The 20,982-nt window shown below is 51.6% G+C and overlaps 1 protein-coding gene across 5 annotated transcripts in view; it reads right to left on the bottom strand.

Moving 5' to 3' along the window:
• The window catches only part of Ppfia4 (PTPRF interacting protein alpha 4), a 49,976-nt gene extending 28,994 nt beyond the window's left edge, over positions 1-20,982 (bottom strand). For 3 of the 5 annotated variants that reach the window (XM_048809718.1, XM_048809719.1, XM_048809720.1), the window contains exons 1-11: positions 20,844-20,982; positions 8,967-9,601; positions 5,322-5,423; positions 4,766-4,930; positions 4,429-4,503; positions 4,119-4,208; positions 3,359-3,550; positions 2,926-3,072; positions 2,525-2,659; positions 446-529; positions 3-132 (exon numbers count right to left, since the gene is read on the bottom strand). In XM_048809718.1, coding sequence (XP_048665675.1) covers positions 3-132; positions 446-529; positions 2,525-2,659; positions 2,926-3,072; positions 3,359-3,550; positions 4,119-4,208; positions 4,429-4,503; positions 4,766-4,930; positions 5,322-5,423; positions 8,967-9,200 — 1,354 coding nt within the window. In that variant the 5' untranslated portion in view covers positions 9,201-9,601; positions 20,844-20,982. Of the gene's footprint in view, positions 133-445; positions 530-2,524; positions 2,660-2,925; positions 3,073-3,358; positions 3,551-4,118; positions 4,209-4,428; positions 4,504-4,765; positions 4,931-5,321; positions 5,424-8,966; positions 9,602-9,759; positions 9,815-20,843 lie in introns of those variants that run through there. The other 2 variants (XM_048809717.1, XM_048809715.1) reach the window with 2 other exon arrangements.

Below are 20,982 nucleotides of genomic sequence, written 5' to 3'. Positions count from 1 at the left end.
CTTCTCCTCCAGGGCGGCCATGCGCTCCTTGAGATGGAGCTGCAGGCGCTCGTTGGACTCGCTAAGCAGCCTATCCACGGTGTCTGACAGCCGCTTGTTGTGGTCCTCGTTCATCTTCTCCCGCTGGCGCACCTGCACAGCCGGGCCGCCTTGCACAAGGCCACCTCAGGGCCTGGTCGACGACGCCCTCCTCGAGAACCACCCATTTCCACTGGGGTTCTACCTGCCTGCTTCACCAGTCCCCTTCTTGTCCCCAGTCTTCTATCCTCCCAGGGACCCTCTCTCCAGCTCTCTCAACCACCTCCTCCCCTAGCTGTGGGCTCCTCTCACCCTGTGGGCTCTCTCCCTTGGCCAGGTCCTTCCCCGGTGCCCCTCCGCTAACAGTACCTAAGAGCCTGCCCCGAGGGCAGGGAGGTCACCCAAGAGCCCAGCCTCGTGCCCTCACCCTTGCCAACTCCTGGTTCTTCTCCTCCAGCTGCCCTTCCAGCTGCCGCAGGTGCTCCTCAATGTTGCCATGCCGTTCTTCTGCCTAGGGGCGGGGATAGGTCAGTGCATCCTGGAGATCTCTGTTCCTCCTGCTCAGGCCCCATATCCTGTGGATCCTGGTGCTAGGGCAGTCTTGAGTGATCAGGGCCTCAGGTGCCAAGGAAACCCAGCCCTCCACCTATCAAGTTGGTGCAAATCACCATCAGCACTACCTTTCTTCCCCCAGAAACTCGACCCCTGCCAGGTCCTTCCTGGGTTCCTGCTCAGAGCTGGCATCAAGAGCTGGCAACTCAAGGGTCGTGTTGAGTGGAGAGCAGGGGCGGGGCCGGCCTGGAGGGCGGGGCTTTGGGATGTGAGGAGCTAGTCAGGGGCGGGGCTGGGACGCTTGAGTGCTACCTTGACAGAAGCTGGGGGAAGCTAGGAGGGAAGGCTGGAAAGGTGTTCTGGGAAAGCAGGCCTGGAGGGTTGGTCCTAGCTGGCCTTAGCCAGAGCTGGGGAGCTGGCTAGGCGAAGGTCCCTGGCTCAAAGCTGGTAAATCCTCCCCATGTTTCCAGAAAAAAACAAAAACAAAAAACTCCATTTGAAAGCATGAGCTACCATACATCTATGTGCTTCCAGAGAGATTGGAATTGTACTTGAGAACACAGGCTCAGGTCAGGCAGCCTGGGTTCAAATCTTTCACCAATAATGTGACCTTGAACTTTCTAAGTGCCTGGTTTTCTCAACTGTAAAATTTGACTAGCAGCACCTATGCACACTGGCCCATTTCAAGGGCTAAATGAAATGCTCTAGTAAACATTTAGAACATACTAGCCTCGTCATGATTATTACCTTTATTATTAAACCAGCCCAGGTAGAGTGTTCTCCCTTCCTGTCAAGTATCTCCAGAGATGGAGACCCTATTGTTTCTGCTGACAAGATTTTCCAGAATACCACACATCTTACAGTCAGGAAAGCCTTCCTTTAACTCCTCCTGCTATGACTCACTTGAACATATTAATCACTTCAGCCCATCCCTTCTTGTCAGTTTTTGCTCAGCATCCCACACATAACATCCTCTGCTGTAACTTAAACCTAACCCTCCATTCCCAGGGGCTGGAAAGACTCTACAGATCACCAAGGCCAACACACCACCATAGAGGTAAGAACACCGAGGCCCAGTTATGGAGGGGTGTGACTTTTCCCAAATCAGAAAGCCAGTCAGTGGCAGAAGCAGACTTGGCCCTGGGCCTACTGATGCTGTGAGTTCCAGCTCCAGAGCACCTGAGACGCCATACTGGCACACTGGCCAGCATCTTATCCTTCAAAGGTTCTGGGGTGGGTGCTTGCTAAAAACTGGTTTCTTCTATCCCTGAGTTTGGGGGTAGCTATGGTTATTCCCCATGAGGCCCCCAAAAGCCTCCAACCAGCTAAAAAGACTCCTAATATGTAATTACTCTCAGACATCTAAGGCCATGCATTTATTTAGCTCTTCCAGACCTAGTTGATATCTGCCTATATACCTCTTAGGAATTAAATTACCTCTCCACTAGGTAAATTATATTGTCTTTTATTCATCTTAAAGCTTTAGGCTAACGGAGTTGTTTCTAGATCTAGAATGCTTCAATTTGGTAAAGAAAGATGTGTGCAACCCTGCATCCCCTTCAGGGATATACAGACTTTGATCATATCTCCCCTTAGTTTCATTTTTCCAGAGATGAAAATCCTAATCTTCCCTCTCTATTCCTAAACAAACAGAGGTATCAACCACAATGGTGTCATGATAATAAATATACTTTGAAGCAGTGTGGTTTCTTCTCTTTCAAGTATTTTTACCCTTTCTTATGGGACCATTACATCTCTGTGGGGTGAAGAGGGCAGGAATTCCTCTTCAGACTGACAGACATGAGGTAGTGTACTCCCAGCATCACACAGTGAGCAGTTCTCTGGCTCCCTGCCCCATGTGCCCTCCACTCTGTCCACTCCCTGCCTGGTTCCACAACAGCTGGCTCCACTGGACATAGGGGACAGAGGCAGATCCCAGGCCCAGCCCACTTGCCTTGGTGAGAGCTGCGATTCTCTGGGCCAGCTCAGCCTCCACCTCTGGCAGCGTCTCTGCCTTGCGCATTGTCTGCTGCAGTTTCTGCTCTGCCACCTCCAACAGCTCCTGTAGGTGTCGGGCCTTCTCCTCACACTAGCAATGTGGACAGGGAAGCGAATCAAGAGGGGTAGCACTGAACACCCCCACCCGACCCCATCACAGCAGAGAGCAAGTAACAGATCAGAAGTTGCAAGGGACCACTTTGGTTCCTGACTGCCCAAGATGCCTGACTTCCCCTTTCCCAAGAGAATCTTCAGGATCCCAGGAGCTCCTGGGCCACCATGAGATAGTTTGAGCAGGATCATTAGAACCTCAAGGGTGAAGTACAATGCCCACTCTGCCCCATCTGGAGGAGTTACCTGGCGGTGCAGGGACTCCTTGTTGGCCAGTTCATTCTCCAGTTTGTCATTGAGGTCATGGATGGATGTGGCCTCACGCTGAGCAGCTAGGTAGCGCTTCTCCAGTGTGGTGATTCGTTCTTCCATGTCCTCTTTCTGAGCCAGAGCCTGGGTGGCAGCAGAGGGGACGAGAGGAAAGGTCACCAGACTTTTGCTGCCCTGCTCCTTTCTGCACCTCCCACAATACCTGGCTGGGTATAACCCAGAAAACATGATCTCCCCTGTCAACTCCTGGCCATAACCAAAACCCCCATTACTCCTCCCCACACCAGACCCTGCCAAGTGTTCAATCTTATACTTCCCCGCTCCTGCCTGGACCTTGGTCCACACTCTCCCAGATGCCAAACACCTGTACTCAGTGGGATGAAGTGACTGAAGAAAGACCCTTTCTCACCTCTCGGAGGTCCCGTTGATGCTTGCTGCTCAGCTCCTCTGACTTGATGAGGTCCCGGCGGGCTGTTCCCAGGTCCTCCTCAAGTTCTGTTACGGTTGCTGTCAAGGTGACCAGTCGCTCCCGGGCCTGGCTCAACTCAAAGTTTTGCTTCTCCAGGAGCTCCTGCAGCTCCTCCACCCGGCCCGTGTCATCCTCCAGGGACAGTGAGCCATCAGTCAGTCAATCATGGAGGCCTAGGGCATCCTACACCCTGCCCTGCCCCAGGGAAATGGTAGGAGGGGCCACACACCCAGGACAGACCACAGCTCTGCCCTGACCTCAGAGCACACCTCCAGGTACACCTTTTTTCCCTGGGCCCCAGCAGCTCACTCCTGACAATACCCAAATACCCTGGCTCTGCTGTGTATCTCTTGAAAAACAACAGTTTTTAGTTTTATCTGTTATCTCAGCCTCTTCAACCCAGAAAGGAGCATAATTAAGGAACAAAGGCTCAGAGATAGAAGGCATCTTGCCTGATACTGATACAGGCAGATGGCTCCTAACAATTCCAGTGGACAAACATATTATGTACCTAGCACCAATAGACAGACAGAGAAATAGAAAGATGATAGATTTCTTTGAAGATGGAGGAAGGAAGTGAGAATGTTGTAGAAAGCTCTGCATTTAATTTTAGCAGCTTCTCTACTGAAGTCAGCGGGCAGGGCCTCCCATTCCTTTCTTGGGGAACACAGGCCCCGCTATACTGCTCCCCATTACCCACCTTCCACAGACGTTTCGGTCCCAGCTCCACAGTCCCCTCCTCTTCTGCCACTCCATCCCGCACCACTGCCCCCTGCTGCAGGGCAGACACCTATAGGGCACAGGCCCAGGGCAGTGTGTCAAAGAGTGCTTCCTACACATTCCAGACCCTTCTAAGTTTCCACTTTCTGGAAAGGAGTGCCTGGCCCAGCCTTGGCTACTGACTCCAGCCACAGTGAGGAAGAATCCCATGAGGAACAGGGTGGGGCTAAGGGGCCAGCCAGCTGGACTTCCGGGAGCTGCCAACTATAAACTGAAGGTGGGCAGCTTACCTGCTGGTGGGCTCCTGCCAGCTGCTCCTCCAAGGTGGTAACGCGCTCCAGTGCTGCCCGGAGCCTTTCTCGAACCTGCCCAAGACAAGAGGAAGAAAGGGGGACTCACTGGACCCAGGCTGAAGAAGCTTGGCCTTGGTCTACCAGCGCCAGGCATGAGGGAAAGTAAAGGGCCCAACAGGAGGTAAAACCCTAGGAGGGAACCTAATAGGACTTGAAATGAGGCCCACGGTAGGAGGAAGCCAGTTCTGAAGCTAGATTTCCCTAAACACTGAATGCAGAAATCTCAGAGAAGGGAAGCTTGGTTGGATTGGGGAGAGAGTAGGGGCAGGGATACCTTCTCATCCAGGGCTTTGTGGTGCTCAAACAGAGACTTGAGGGCCTTTAGCACCTCCACCTCACTGGAGACCCCTGAAGGTGACTGGGCCTGGCGCTTCACCACCGTCATCCGCAGTGACCGCTCATGGCGGGACACCAGGCACTCCAGATGTTCTAAAAGCAGCTGGCAGGAAGCAGGGGAAGACAGGAGGGAAGACTCTGAGCATGTGCTCCAGGGACCACAAGCAGGGCCCACGTGATCACCAAGTAGACACGAATACAGCCATACCATCCTTAAAATGCTAACATTCTTCCACTTTGGTAAATAGCTGCTCTTCAATTAAATACTGGCCTTAACTTGGTTGTCCTGGCCTCTCCCCCAGGACCCTGAGTTTCTATGACCCAGCAACGGCAGGGGGAAAGCCTAGTACTGATGGTTAAATTTTCTGGCTATGACCCTAGGACGAGAAGCAGGCAAAGGTCAGGATCGGGTGGGGCTATACCTGGCCCTGGTCCTGCCTTGGTCAAGGTACACACACACACACACACACACACACCCAGTGATCTCCACTTACCCTTGTGTTATTCCGTTCTGCTTTCAGCTCTGATATCTCTTCCTCCCTCTCTAGAAGCTGCTCCCGACACATGCTCAGCTCCCGGGTCAAGGTGGCAAATTCCTGAAGACCCCCAAGACTCCTTAGTACATGGGATTCACCCCCTAAGCAGCATCCTCACACCTGATCCATGGGGGTCTCCTCTCACCCATCCCTTCCTCCACCTACCCCCCAGAAAGTCCCGATCCACCCACATTTCAGGGCAGTAACCCCGCAACTGGTGTGAGCTCCCCAAGAGGGCTCCATGCAATCCAGGTGTGTGTTAGGAGCTGAGGAAATAGCTGCACATAGAAATGGGAAAGCCACCAAGTCTACTCTGCAGCCCCTTCCCCTGCCAGTCAATGTGACCAGATTCTGCTGACCCTCCTACTCAGCCTTCTGGTTCTCCAGCAATTCAATGGCCTTTTCGTTTACACACTGATGGAGAGGTAGGCTGCCACTGGTTTGGGCAAGTGAGGTTCACCAGAAGCTGATGGATGTTATGGGGGAAGAGAAACGTGTTCTGAAGCTTAAGTCTGACTGAGTCCCAGGGAGCTCTCTTCCATATCCTCCCCAGGGCTTTGCAAGCTGTCGGTGGCCTGTGAGACAAGTGGATTGAAGGAACCACCTACATGGGAGCAGGAGGGTACTTGGACTTGCCCAAACAGCTGGCCATGCGGCTTCAGCCCTGGCTTCCCAGGAGCCCTGCCAAATCAGGTCAGGATTTCATGCCAGCACCTGATACTAAGACCCATGCCCTGGCTTCACTGAATTCCCATGTACCAAATATCCCTTTGAGGGGGACCCATCCATAAATGTCAAGCCCAGACACTTCAATGACCTTTCCAGCTCACCTCTGCCACCAGCACGAGCATCTAAGGTGAGAGAACAGCCCCACAGCTCCAGGTCCATCATATCCTATCTATTTAATCAACATCACCTCATTCCAGAAAGATTTTCAGATGAATGGCCCAAACTCTATGGCTTCCAAAGTCTGAGAATAACTGAACAGAAGCTTCAGCCCTGCCCAGCATTGCAGCTTCCCTTGCACACCAAGAATTCCCGATCAATGAAGAATTCCCAAAGCAGTCCCACTATCACTCCAGATCAGGCAAAAAGGTTGTAGGAAAGAAGAAGGGACTATCCCTTCCAGAGCACAAGAAATCAAGGACTTCTGACTCTATTCCTTGACTATTGCTTTTCTATCAAGGATATGGCCAAAGACAATCAAGGTCAAGCATTCCACCCTCTGGCTGTTGAGGCCTGAGCCTGATGCTGTTTCACCCCTCAGTTTACACACATGCATGCACACGGTCATACCTTCATGCACACACACACACACTCACACACATATGCACATACACACAGTCTTGGACACAGAGACAGGACTTAATGGCATGCCCCCAGCCCTATACTATGACACCATCACCAAAGGGCTGTGAAGCTCTCCCTTCCCTGGCCTTAGGCTTATCACTACCTGGTGTCCCCATCCTAGGATGTCTTTCCTCTCCCTCCTCAACTGACCCATCTGACAGACTGCTGCCAGGATTATTTCCCAAAGCACAATGCTGTCCACAAAGTTAAACGCAAGCTTACAGTGGTTTTCAAACTTTTCTCTCACGGTTCCTTTGCATCCACCCTAAGACCCAGTCAACCTGGGTTACTTGCTGTTTCCAAACCCCAGCAAGCCTTTCTAATACCAACCTTAGCTCAGCAGTCCCCCTCTCACTGCAGAGCACAAGCCTCTGTCACCACCTGATGAGAAAATTCCTCTTTCAAAAAAGCCCATCTCAAAGGCTCCAGCCACCTGGGAACCGTCTAGGCTGTCCAGTGGAAGTCTCCCTCTATCCCTTGAAAACATTTCTGAACAAACATCAAGAGCACTGGGGAGTCTACCATCCAACCACAAATATATGTGAATACCAGGTCCTGTGCCGGTCACAGGGGACACAGTGACAATAAAGATACAACCTCTACCCTCATGAAGTTTCCAGTAGAGGAAGTCAGACAGGCCTGGGGTCAAATCTCAGCTCTGCTCTGGTTAGCTATGTGACCTTGGACAAATTACCTAACCTCTCTGAACCCATTCTCTGATCTGTAAGACAGAGGTAAACAGTCTCTCCAGGAATTACATAGGAGGATTAAATGAACCCAATGTACAGAGAGTACCTAGCACAAGCCCACAAAGGCAGCTATTTTTATCACTGATGTTGTGTTTAACAATCCCTTCAGGCCTCTCTTACCTTTCTCTACCTTCTCTCCTAGTCTTTTGGGCTCTTATGTCTCCTTTCTCATCTCTGAGCTCCTTGGGAGCAGGAACTGGCTCATTCACTTCAGGGCATGCTCAGGGCCTCCTGCAAAGTGAGGTAGGAGGGGCCACCTGCCCATCCCACCTCTTCACCAGGGCTAAATATTCATACTGAGAAAGCATCCAAGACTCGGCCTCCTGTCACTTTTGAGCCCTGAACCGAAAACTCACCCACCCAGGCCCAGTCCTGTTTCTTCTCCCTGCATTGGGAAAAGGGCCTGGCTCTGAGGCTTGAGGTGTTAGGCAACTCAGGCTGCCTCCCTCAGCCCCTGCAGGGCACGCACCTGCCCCAGGCGAGCTATGCAATGAATCTAGTGCCTGGTTTCCATACCCATCTGTCTCCTAAGAGGAGGTGGAGAGCAGGACGTGTAAGCAGTCACTGTGAGCACTGTGCTTGCCCCACCCCACCTGGGGCCTGGTTACCAGGAGGGTTCACGCCTTCTCTGACAAGCAGCAGGATAACTCAGTTCCTGCTCCCTTTGCCATTCCCACAGCACGCATTTGTCCTTGAATACCTACGAAATGATGGATGAGCAGGAAGCAACACAGAGCTTCTGGGTCAATGATCTGATGTGGAAATGTGGTGGTGGCTGAGACACAGCCCCTGGAAGCACACAGCTTTTCAGGGGTCAATTCCTGCATGGCCATGAGCAGGGGGTTCATTTTCCTAAACTCCATCACCATCACTTGTGAAGTAGGATGCTGGTAATAACAGTACCAACTTCATCATTCTGAAAATCTAGTGAGATAAACCCTACAGAAGGCTCAGTCCTTAGAAAATACACTGTAAAAGGTGACTACATTAGAGCTAGTAGCAATGCTGGTGAGGTACATGAAACGGGATGTTAAGATACTCAACTCTGTCTATAATTGCCCATGTAATGTCTGTGCAATAGTGGAGCTGGACTAAGATGAGCTCTAAAGCTGCTCCCACCTCCACTTCTGTGATTCCCCCCTCCCCCTCTCCCTCCACCTCCAAGAATAGGCCTCTGGTGAAGCAGTCAGGGCTCTTTCTTTCCAGCCTAGGGTGCCATCTACTGGCAGACTGGGCTCATTGCAGTTGGCAACTAGGGCTGGGTTTTCTCCCTGAATCAAATTCCACCCATTTCTCCAGGTGAAGCCAATTCCAGGCTGAGACACTTGGGAGTGACAGGGAAAGGATTTACGTAGCAAGATGGAGAGTAAATGTTCTGTAAATTCCACTATTTGATATGCAGGTAGATACAGTTTTGCTGAGGGCCCAAGGGGTGCTGGACTCCACAGGGCTGGAGGAGGGGCAGAGGGAGGGACTGAGGGAGGCGCAGAGCTTTAGGCCTTACCTGAGGGAGGGCAGAGTTAAGGTGTCGCTGGAGCTGGTCCCGCTCATGCAGGGCATCCTGGAGCCGGCTCTGCGTGGCTGCCAAGGTTTCCTGACTCTCCCGGAGGGACTCCAGCAACTTCTCCCGCTCATCCAGCATGTTCACCATAAGCTGCTCAAAGTTGGCGTCAGCATCGGCGCCGTGGGGGGGCCCTAGGGGGTCCCCCTCATTGATTGTGGGCATCACCTCACACATGGTGGGGGTGGGCAGGGCCTTCTCAGCGTCAGGGGGTTGGGGAGGGACTCACAGGATTGGCACCTGCAGGAGGACCCAATGCATGGGTATCAGAGCAGGCAGGGCCAGGCAAGTGGATGGGTAGGCAGGGGCTTCTCCCATGGCATCAGTTGCTCTTGCTCTGAAGGGAGCCCGGGGCCTGCAGTGCCCCTGTAGACTGGAGCCAGAAGGCCTGGCTTAACATCTCAGGGCTAGGGCTGGGTGCCCTGTGTCCCCAGACAAGTGGGCAGCATCGGAGTGTGGCCATGACAGGCAGGGAGAGCAGGCCTGGGAGATTATCCTTATCTTAAACTGAGCACCGGAGTCTGGCAGAGTCGCAGCTGGGTCTAGAGACACCCATCGTTTCTGGAGGGCGGTGTGGTCTGTGGGAGAAGAGACTGCTGTGAGGACTAGCTGAAGGGAGAAGGGCATCCAGGAGAGGGGGTGGGGCAGAGGAGGCCGACCCTGAAACCAGAATGTGCAGGAGGAGAGGGAGGAGAGGGAGGTGTTGGCGCATGCCCTTTCTCAGGGCTTTACTCACTCTGATGGCGCCTTAGTTCTCCCAAAGAATGCACATGCCTACTGCCCAGCCTCTGCCGCCTGCAGCCCCTGCCCCCGCCCCCCACAGCTGTCAGAAGTGCAGCCGCAGTGGTTCCCCACCCACGTGGCTCACTGGCCAAATATAGAAATGATTCAGTCAGCGGTAGGGGAGCAGGCCGGCTGCCCAGAGTCTCTTGAGACCTGAAGGTGGGAGAAAAGGAAATAGGGTCTCTGGCCCCTTCCCCCTAAACCCTCTCCCCCTACTCAAGTCAAGGCAAGTGCAGAAGAGTTAAAGGGTTAGTAGGTGGGAGTCCCACAGAAGCTAGACTCCTGGGGGTCATAGGAAACAGGGGCAGAGTAGGTCCTGCCCTGACCACAGGCACAACATGGCTGAGGTCTTGGAGAGGCACATATTGGGCACTGGGACAGGCAGAGAGCCCTGATCTGCTACAGTGCCCCATAATTCAGGGAGGAGGTTCTGGCTCAAGTCATTTCCCACATCTAAAACCTGCCAAGGAGGACTGCAAGCAGGTCTGGCAGATAGCAGTCTTTGATTCTAGGTTCATAGCCTACCACCTTACATTGGGCAGAGCTTAAATGATGGAAAGGAACCAGGGTCTACATGGGATCACTACTAGGGGGTCACTCTCCCTGAGTAGTTTTGGTGTGGAACAACCAGCTTATGGCTGGGGATGGGCTCCCTCAGGGTGAATTCCCCATTGCTGGCACTGCCAGAAGTCACCAGCGAGGGCAGTCAGCTTATGCACAGCCTGGCTCCATGGATGCCCTAAGCCTGGCACAGGGAAGCCAAATGGTCAGAGCAAAGGAGGGCAAAACAAAGAAGGCAGGTTTCCCTGCCTACCATTAGCTTCCAACCTGCCTGCCCACTGCTGGAAGGCCACCAGCTTAACCAGTCTTCAGAGGGAGTGTCTTTAGGTCTCCCATTGCAGGAGGGCTCTGAAGGGGTGTGAAACACCAAGCACACTGGTGGGGACACTGGAAGCACTCCATAAATGGTACTTTCCTTCTTTGCCTTCCACTTCCCTTTTCAAGAGACACACAGGCAGCCTCCTGTCCACACCAGTGGTGAGGAGAGGCAGAAAGGGAGGATCAGGATGGAGGAGGCTCAAGATCCAGCGTGAGGTGAGACATCAGACATGGCAGGCCTGTGGCGTGGCTAACCCAGCAGGGGAAACATAGGAGGGCAAGGCTGCTTTGACCTCTCTCTAGAATTCTGGGTATCAGAGTGGGCAGTGCAAGGCAGGCAGGGGCTTCTCCATGGCATCAGAAGCCCTGATTACAGAAATGGGGGGCAAGGAGGAATGAACAGATGAAAGAGCAGCAGCAGGAAAACCCCAGAGTTCACATCCACAACCATTCACAGAGGGGCCCATAGTTCAAACTGGTACGTGCACATGTGCGTACACACACACACACACACACACACACTCTCTCTCTCTCTCTCTCTCTCTCTCTGAGGCAGACACAGGAACATGAAGACCTAGGGCTGATACACATGTAGTCACACACCTGCTCCCAGACATAGATACTAGAGACAAATTCTGATCACAGGAATCCTTTCCCCTAGTTGGACACCCACCACGTAGGGCAGGATTCTGAGAGGCTACCAAGGTGAAAAGGAACGCCTTGGTCTACAGGCTACCTTTTCAATGATGCTGCTGCCAGGCAGACCACACTCACCTCCCTGTTCCACAGAGAAGTTGGAAGTGGAGGGGAGGGGCTGCTGTCCCAGTCTGGGCAGAACTGCCATCTCACTGATGCTAACAGCAATTCCTCCCATTCTCCCATCCCCTGTGCCCAGGCCTCACCCTCCCTCTCCAAACAACAGCTGGGCTCACATTCCCTCTATTCTCCCACTCAGCCACTCATCAAAAAGAAATAAAAGACCAGAAGAGGAGAGCAGGCTAGGAAGGCCTTTGCGGCAGGGGCTATCCTTTGGAGATCAAAGTATGCTCAGGCATTCAGGTGTCCTGGGAGTGGTCTCAACCCAGCAAATTCCCAGGTAGCCTACAGTACAAGGCAAAGGAAGAAGCTGAGAGCTGGGCCTTAGGAGATCTGGGCCATGGGTCTTTCTACCAGAAACCAGCTAGATGACCTTAGGCAGTCAGGAGGTCCTGGGAAGTCATCTCAGGGGTATTTGCCCAGCTGATCTGGGATATCTGCCTTGGGCTGGTCACCACTAGTGAGGCCTCTGCTATAAGATGGAACCTGCCACCCTTGTTTTGTCTGCCTTAGAGGGATGAGGTCATTGATGAGCAGAGCTCTGAGAAGAAGAAAGCACCCCACCGTGGCAGGGGAGAAGGAATTACCTTAGTGTAGGACAAAGGCAGGCCTGTGGGTGGAGTCGAGAGTTCCTTACAAGAAAGGAGTTGGAAAAGTTCTCAGGAGGGGTGAACAGGCTGTGAGGTGCTATTTGGTCCAACTCGTTCTTCCCAAATCCTCCTGGTCATTCTGACAACTGAGAAGCTGGTTTCAAGGCCAGCAGCGCTTTCCCAGCCTCCCTGAGAACCAGGTAGCAATTCTACTTCCTCTGGCCAAATGGCACACAGAGCCAGTGAAAAAAATGAGCCCAGAGAGGGATGCCAGGCGGATACCACTGAGGCAACTGCCTAGGACCTCCTGCCCTGCCCCCACCCCCTGCACAAGCCACTGAGCATAAGGCAGCTCTACAACAGACACATGGGGACACCTGGCTTCTTCTGGCTCCAGGGCCATCTTTAAATAGAGCAATTATCATCTCAGGCTAGCAGAAGCCTCCTCAACTCCTGCACAATTCTAAGTAACACTCACAGGTCCTGATGAGGAGGCACAAGATGCCAGCCCCCAAAGCAGGCAAAGGGCTTTGGTGGGGAGGAGTGTGGGCAGGCTGTGAAACCACCGAAGAGGGCTTGAGAGCGAGTGGGTGTAAGTGTGTGCTGGTGGAGGGATCAGACAAAAAGTAGGCCTCTGACGTTATTAACACGGAAAGGCAAAAGGTTTCCCAGGTGTCACCCCCTCTTTTCCTAACAAACAGAAGCGACGGGCACTTGGGTCTGATACCCTGGCTGACCACACACACACAGGCCTGGCTTCCTACCATCCTACCAGATGGCAGGCCCCACCACTGAGAGTGGGCATGGCAACCATGAGGCTGCTGGCCCCTGTGGAGGCCCACGGACAGGGCAAAGCTGCAGGTAGCTGTGCTCAAGTGTGAGTAGGTCATGAGCTGGGCAAAGAGGGAGCCCTCAGGGCTAAGAGCAAAAGAGGAGTGTCATATATACCTCTGCTGGAGGAGGGTGGGGACCTGAGGAGAGAGGACAGAGGCGGGTAACAGAACAATAATAATGATTATGTTCGCTGCTATGATTTATCAATATTTACCATGTGCCCACACCGAGCCACCGATGTCAACCATTGATATCTTTCTACTGATTTTAATCAGTAATTTTAATCTTACAAGGAAGATGTAATCCTTCTTCCATCTCACAGATGTGAGAGATGGGACTCAAAGCCATGTAAGCAGGTCTCCACAGCTGGTAAAGGGAAGACCTAGCATTCAGTTGGTCTGCCTGACTCCAAAGACGGGTAATGGGTGGAGGAAGAGGGAGAGCAGAGATGACTTGGGGCATCATGTCTACTCCAAGGAGCCAAAGCTTCTGGACCTTGGCGCTCTCTACCCTCATCAGGGTCATGACAGCCAGAGGACAGCTCACCTTGGCCATCCCTCCTCCTCTCCTCTACAAGCCTGGGGGCAGGCCTCTGTCACCTCACGAGGTGGCTACTTCCCTACTAGCAGTGACCCATCTCCAAGGCCCCATCCACCCACCCAAATTTTTCCCCTCGACCCCAGCTGGTCCCATACCACGGTGAGCCATCTGAGTCCCCCACCCACCACATCCTGCAGGTACTACAGAGGCAGACGTTCCCCAAAGCCACTGCTCCCTGCACCCCGTGGATTCAGACACTAGACAGCAGTGGCACTGAAGCCCAGTTGCCTATGTCCTCAGGCTGCCATCCCTTTCCCTCTTACCTAGAAGCTTCTCCTCCTCTGTCCAACACACGACCCCAGGAAGCCCCACTCCTCCCCTCCCCCGCAGCCTCTCCCCAGCTACTCCCCAGCCCAGCTCACTCACATGCTCCCAGAGCCCACCTTCTGCTCAAGTCCTTACCTCACCTGGCCCACTTTCCATCTCCATGTCAACCTAATGACCTGAACAGTCCTCCTAAGCTCACCTCAACACCACCTCCTCCACGGAGCCCTTCCTGATTCCCTCTAGTAGACAAAATGTGCCCTTCATTGTCCCAACATCACCTCTTTCTGGCACTTGTCTAACTTTACATCATCTCACCTGCAGACTCCAGGTTCCAGGGTAAGAACAACCGCGCCTCCTTTGCTTTGGATGCTCTAATGAATGGAACTGAACATATACATGTGACAGTGATTTTTGGAAGTTCATCCCTGAACAACTTCAAAGAAGGAGAACTCCAGAAAAGGAAAACCTGGCTCAAGGTCTGGGAACAGGGCCATTCAACTTGCCCTCTGAAAACTACAGCTTCTTGGGAGCAAGCTGCAGCCAATCCTGTCTTGAAAGGCAGACTCTGGAGTGGGCTGACGGGCCTGGACACAGGTTACTCCCTGTGTGACCCTGGGAAGATACTTGCCCTCTCTGAGCCTCAGTTACCCCTCTGTGAAATGCGGGCAATAATAGTAGCCCCTCTAGGTAGCTGGCAGGGGAACTACTGGAGTTGACATCCATAAAGTGCTTAGACCAGTGCCCAATAGACACTCAATGTCCTGTGTTACCTCTTAGCACCCAAGTATGCCCGAGCCTTCAAGATTAGGCCCACTCTAAACACAATAAGAAAATCAAAAGTCCACCTGGCTACAGGATGCCATTCCCAGAGAATAGTCTTGGAAAATCTCCTCCTAGAGTTTCTCATGGGTAGCCCCAAATCCCTTTAAAGGCATCTAGTTCTCTGGACCCCACAATGGCACTTTGCCTCGCTAGACCAGATTTCCAAATCTGGAAAATGAAGGACACAACAACTTCAGCAGCCTCACAGGTTGACATGATGCTCAGAGGAGATAACAGACAAGAAACAGTTCAGAGAAGTATGAGAGGTGACCAAAGTATAGGATGACACCAGCTGTCAGCCCTGGCACTCAGTCCGCCTGATGCCTGGCACATTCAGGTGAACACAGGAGGTATCTGCTCAGCCAACAGGCTCTCTGGACCTGAGTCTACGAAGCTCATCTTTCCAGCTGCTCCCCGGGAGTTAGTCATGGGCCACTCTTCCCAAGATACAGCCTATCACTTGGGCACCCTCTCCAAACCAGACGAGGGTGGAGAAGACACTGCTTAACAACCACACCAGGATGCAGGTGGGAACTGGTCTGTCCCTGGCACACCTAGCAGAACGGTCACCCTCACTGTACCACCCTGAGAGGGCTAACATCAAAGATCAATGGGGAGCCAGGCACAGTGGTGCACCCCTGTAATCCCAGCAGCTCGAGAGGCTAAGGCAGGAGGATTGTGAGTTCAAAGCCAGCCTCAGCAACTTAGTGAGGCCCTAAGCAACTCAGTGAGACCCTGTCTCTAAATAAAATACAAAAAATAGGGCTGGGGATGTGGCTCAGTAGCTGAGTGCTCCTGAGTTCAATTGCCAGTACCCCCACCCACACCAAAAAAAAAAAAAAGACCAATGGGGAAAGGAGGATTAAAAGTTTCTGTGCCCCTCCAAAACAGACACTCTTCTTTGATACTCACATCATACAACTCCTTAACTTCAGACACAGTTCACAAACTTGGCCTATGACAAAGCACCTGGGGCAAAGAAAAGGGTGAAGCAGTGTGACAAACTCAAAGGGATTGGAACTCCCTTCTTGTACTTTAATTCCATCGACTTCAAATATGTTAGTTTTCTTCAAATATGTTAGTTTTCATCTGATTAAGGGTTCATTTGTATAAAAAAGGTTCTAAATCTAAAAAAGAGGTTAGATAATCCCTGGTTTAAGGACTGTCTACAGAAATACTCAGTATACCCACCTAATGCCACTCCTTAAAATAAGCATAAGTTCTCTCAGAGAGGCAGAGTACTAGAGCCATAAACCTGGGAAGGCTACAGATAGCACCAGGGTCACCAACCATTTTCCACACTCTAAAAGCCTCATGGAGATCAAGCCAAGACATGAGGCTGCACCCATGAACACAGCACACAGCTTTTACTCAATGTACATCATAGAGAATGGTCACCCTAGCTATCTTCTACTAATCAGAGCCACTAACTAACACGAATTTTCTCAAATAATGTTTGCAAAAGAAGAAACAAAAGTAGCAAGTGTGGTATATTTGGAGAATAAAAATCTTTCAAAACCAGGGGTCTGTGTGGGACAATTACTACACAGGGTTCTCTGGGTGTTGAAAAAAATAATTGCTAAGAAGTCACTGCATTAGATGGACAGATTTGGGCAGTTCCATGTGGTAGAAAACAGTTCAGCCAGAGTGCCGACAGGTGCCAGGGCATGAAAGGTCCAGCGTACAACTGCCCTGAGAAATGTGGGTGTCATAAAATATGCATATGAATGTGGTCACAAAAGTGTGTGTGGTATGTGTGTGTGTGTTTATAAAAAGAAAGAATGTGAGTGGGGCCAATGTGTATCCATGCCACATAGCATGTAAGTATAGGGCCATGGGAAGGCATGGTGTATACATGTGGTTATAAAAGAAGGAGAGAGAGAGAGAGAGAGAGAGATAATGTGTGTGTGTGTGTATGTGTGTGTGTGTGTGTTAGGCTATGCGTCTGGAGAGTGTGTGCATGAAAGTGGGTGGGCGTGTATGGCTGTGAGAGTGTGTGGATGTGTGTGGTCACAATTCTATGTCAGGGCTCATGACCGCATCAGACTGTAGTCTTGAGAATGTGTGTGTGCACAGTCATGGGGAAAGAGAGTATATGTGGTCAAAGAAGCCTGTGCATTCCAGAGTCTCGAGACTGTGTGTGCTCAGGGGGCCACAAGAGCTTGTGTGTACATGTGGTGTGATCAGGAAAGCGTGCTGCTGTGCATAATGAAAGTGCATGAGTGGTCTTGAACCTCTATGAAATGTGTGAGGGATGGGAGGGAAGAACAGGAATAAAAGAAAACTCCACTTATTCCAGGTGCTCTGTCCCAATCAGGGCCAAAAGTTTCAGGCACAATGAAAGCTGAGGTCATGGACCTGGGCCCAGCCCACCCTTTTAATTACCACCTCCTATCAAGATACACTGCTCCACATCCATGCAAGATGGCTGGGGTCATCCCCTGCATCTTCCAGAATGCTCAATCTCCTGGACCAGCACAGGCCAAGCCCTGAGCCTGGCCCTACTACCCAGTACCCCACTACTTTATTCTCAGCAGAGAAGAAGAGTCATTTTTCTAAAGCAGCAGCCAAGGACCCCTCTATCCAGTAGCTCTCCCCACCTAACCCCCACCTGGAACTACAGATTCCCCTACAGTGTGTGGGAGTGGTGGCCACAGCATCTGTGAGAGCTGAGTCTTTAGTTGACCATCCCTCAGGAGTAAGGACCTCACTACTCAATGAGGAAGCCTCACTGTTACAATGAAGTTCTTCTTAAATCACATGGAAACCTATCTCCCTATCTTTGAAATGATGGTTATCTATTTGAAGATAATAACCAAGAAGGCACTCAGGTATGTGTTCAATTTATGAGAATTCAACTCTGCTGGCTGGGTGAAAAAAGCAACAAGGGCCTCTAAATGCAAACCAGCTATTTCATCTGACATTGAACTACAGAATCATATCAGGCATATGTACTCCATTTAAAATTATCATCCAATAGTATATATTACATATTTATATAATTAACAAAGAATGCATATTATCTATATATATACACATATATATATTAAGTCTCTCTCTATATATATACTAAGTGTATACTATATATATTGTTTAGGGTTATAAACCTAAACCTATAGACCATGCTTTATGAGAGATTTATGGATCTTATCTACTGACTATGGAATCTAATTCCCCCAGTGAGATATAATAGCACTGTACTGGGTCTCCCGAGGCTTCTCTGCTCCAGGTTAAATATTTCTAGTTGCAAGTAGGCCCTGTTTCATGGAGCTCAAGGGACCTGACTGAAGACAATTCAATCTAACAATCTCTCAGTGAGTGATTTCCATGAATCCAACACTATTATAGATATGGAAGATACATCTCCATCCTCAGGAAGTTCATGGGCTACTTGGGAGAACACAGATACACATGTAATCATCTGAGAGCAATTCAGAGGAGCATAGGACAAATATGGTCTCTGGCCCAGCCTGGGGGTCAGTGCTAAGCATCACTTGGAATATAACCAACTGAATCAGCTGGCAGCAGTTTCTCCCCCAGCTCTGAGAAGGAAGTGGCCCTAGCCAAGGTCTCAGCCCCAAACAGAAAGGCAAGCAGCTGCCCTGTGCTACAGCTAACTTCTTCTGGAGGAACAGAAGACACCTGAAGGAGGCCCTGAGGCTGCAGCACCTAAGCCTCTCTGCAGGCAGGACAAAGAACTAGGCAGCAATTAGTTTGTGTGGCAAGGCGGTGGCCAGGCAAGGACAGGCAGTGAATAGGGAGTCCTGAGGGTCTTGCTGGTCCTCACACCCTCCTCACTTAGAGCTCCTTGCACCACTACTGTTTCCCCCCACAAGCCCAACCCTCAATGATATCCTTGGTTCCTCCAGGTCCCTCTCAATACAGCAAATATGGAGGGTCACCTAGAAGCAGCCCCCTTCCAAGCAGAATACTCAGAGAAGCCCTAGTCCTGGGCATATGGTCCTTGGCGTAGGATCACAGTTCCTGTGAGTACTCTTCACTCCGCTGGCCATCCAAAGTGCCACGTTCCTGTGAGCCAGCACCGTATGCCCTCCAGAGCTAATTATAGGTCAGTGAGCTAGCAGGCCAGAGGGGGACAGATGGTGACTTCATGTGGCTGCAATATACACTTGTCCCTCCCTCTGACCCCACTCCCCCCTTCCATTTCTCTCAATTCCCTACCTGGGACCCAGGTTCTGAAGCAACTTCAACTCCCTCAGTCTTCCCTGCTCCTAACTCTTTTTCTCCAGTACCCCCCCCCATACACACACACAGACTCACACTCATGCATGCACACACACTTACACAACTCCAGACAGTCACCACTTCTTGTTCATAGAGCAGCTCCTCTACCAACTCAACAAAATTGAGCCGAAGGCCCAGGAGAGGGTATCCCTGGCATAAGAAGGTACTAGCTGGCTCCCAGGTATCTGAAACCCTCCTTGACACTAAGCTGCCTGGCCCTCCTGAGTCCTCACACCTGTGTCATTGCCACCACAGTCCAACTCCTCATCCTCCCCCCAGTTCTAGCCCTCCTATCCTCAAAGGCTCAGAACAGACCCATGACAATCCTTGATAACTCTTCCAACTCTGAGGTTTCATCAATTCACCAGGGGACTCAAAAGTCTGATGCCTGACTGGCCCCTTCTCATCCTTCCTTTAAAACCCAGCTGCCAGACCTCTCATACTCTGACAACATGACATGCTCAACAACACACACTCAATACCATTGATGAGCTTTCCCCTCCATGCCCCCTCCCCCATACTTTTCCATCTTCCAGAGATGTGTCTCCCACTGTGCAGAGAGGCACCCAATAACCACTGGGCTATCCATCATCTCATTACTTTCAGATACTATTTATCTCAAGCAACCTCCTTAGACCACAGGACAAAATCTAAGAAAACAACCAAGGGAAATCATTCAAGCTGTCCTTTTTCTAAGGCAACTCCCCTGGGACTGAACAACCCATAGTGGTAGGGATGGCCCGGGGTTGGAATCCTGTTAGGCTCTGTCTTTTGATAATTCAAAAGCAATGTAATTAAAATGTGTGTGTGAGGGGAATGTTAACAGAGTACCTAATATTTGTGCATACACTGGGTACCTTTCAGCTGCTCCATGGCCCTAAATTGCCTTCAGAAGACCAAGCATCTAATATGGTTCCTGGACCAATGTTCGCTGGATGTTGAACAAAGTACCAACAACTCTGTAAAGAATACAGGAAGTCCCTGCAACCTGGCTCCTGAAAAGACCTCTTAAGATCACACAAGGAGGGGGAATCTCCATGCTAAGCAGAGGCTCCTTCCTAATCACTTGCTCCCCTCAGAGAAGAAATGAACAGAAGCCTCAACTCCCCTACCTCTCAATGAATACTACCAACATATCTCTCCTTAAAGGTGACATCAGCACCTAGTGGCACTTTGTCCTAGATCCCTCCTCCTTCTCAAGAAAACCACCCACACCCATTCCAAGTCCTCCAACCCGATCTCTCTCTTCCTACCCACCATCAAAAACCTTGAGATCTGCATCGGAAAACATCCCTACTGCGTGGACAAAAGTCAGCTCCCCATCGCACCCTCCCAGTTCAGGAATCTCTATTCCAGCTGTCTTTTCCTGTTGCGCCCACCCTCATCCCCGCCCCCACCAGGCCTCCGGTTGGCCTCTCTTTCCACCCCACCGCCCTGGCACTGCGGAGATGGGGGCATCTGGGGCATAGCTTAAGACTGACAGCTCCAGGAATGGAGAGCTGGCAATAGTAACAAGGGATATAATGAAGCACGCGGGAAGGATTAAGACCCCCAGAAACGCGAAGACCTCTGTCCCTGAGAAAAGACTGCCCCAAGGAGTGATTGGCCAACAAGCCGAGGAGCGCTATTTCTCTGATTCTCCCGGAGGGGAAATGAGGGTGCATCAGTTCACCCAGTTCCCACCCGGGAACTAGCCAACTGAGCCCTCCTCCCGCGAAGACGATGGAGCGGAGGGCGAACTCCACGCCCTCCCTGCAAATCGGCATCGCCCCCCATTCTCATCCCCAAGGGCACAGGGCACTGCAAACACTGGTGAGGGGCGGCGGAGGAAACAGTATCTGCGCCTGCCGCAGACACATCCAGAGTAAAAAGGGACAGTTTCCCAAGGTGCGCTAGACAGCGACCCCCTCCCCAAACTGTGGAGGGGAGCTGGAACTGGGAATAAGAGTCATCCTTCCCCCCAGCTCGGGCTCTGGGCGCTCACCTCTGTCTGCAATCGCCGAAGGCCCAGCAGCGGGCAGCTCGGCTCGGAGGCAGCAGGGAGCCGCCCCTGGCCGGGGCAACGAGACACGTCCTAGAAAACTGAGCGCGCGCGGAGGTAGATACAGCCTCGGCCACCCTAG

Source organism: Marmota marmota, unplaced genomic scaffold, assembly GCF_001458135.2.
Source record: "Marmota marmota marmota unplaced genomic scaffold, marMar, whole genome shotgun sequence".
NCBI classification, from domain to species: Eukaryota; Metazoa; Chordata; class Mammalia; order Rodentia; family Sciuridae; genus Marmota; species Marmota marmota.
This window is presented reverse-complemented; position numbering and strand designations above follow the sequence as displayed.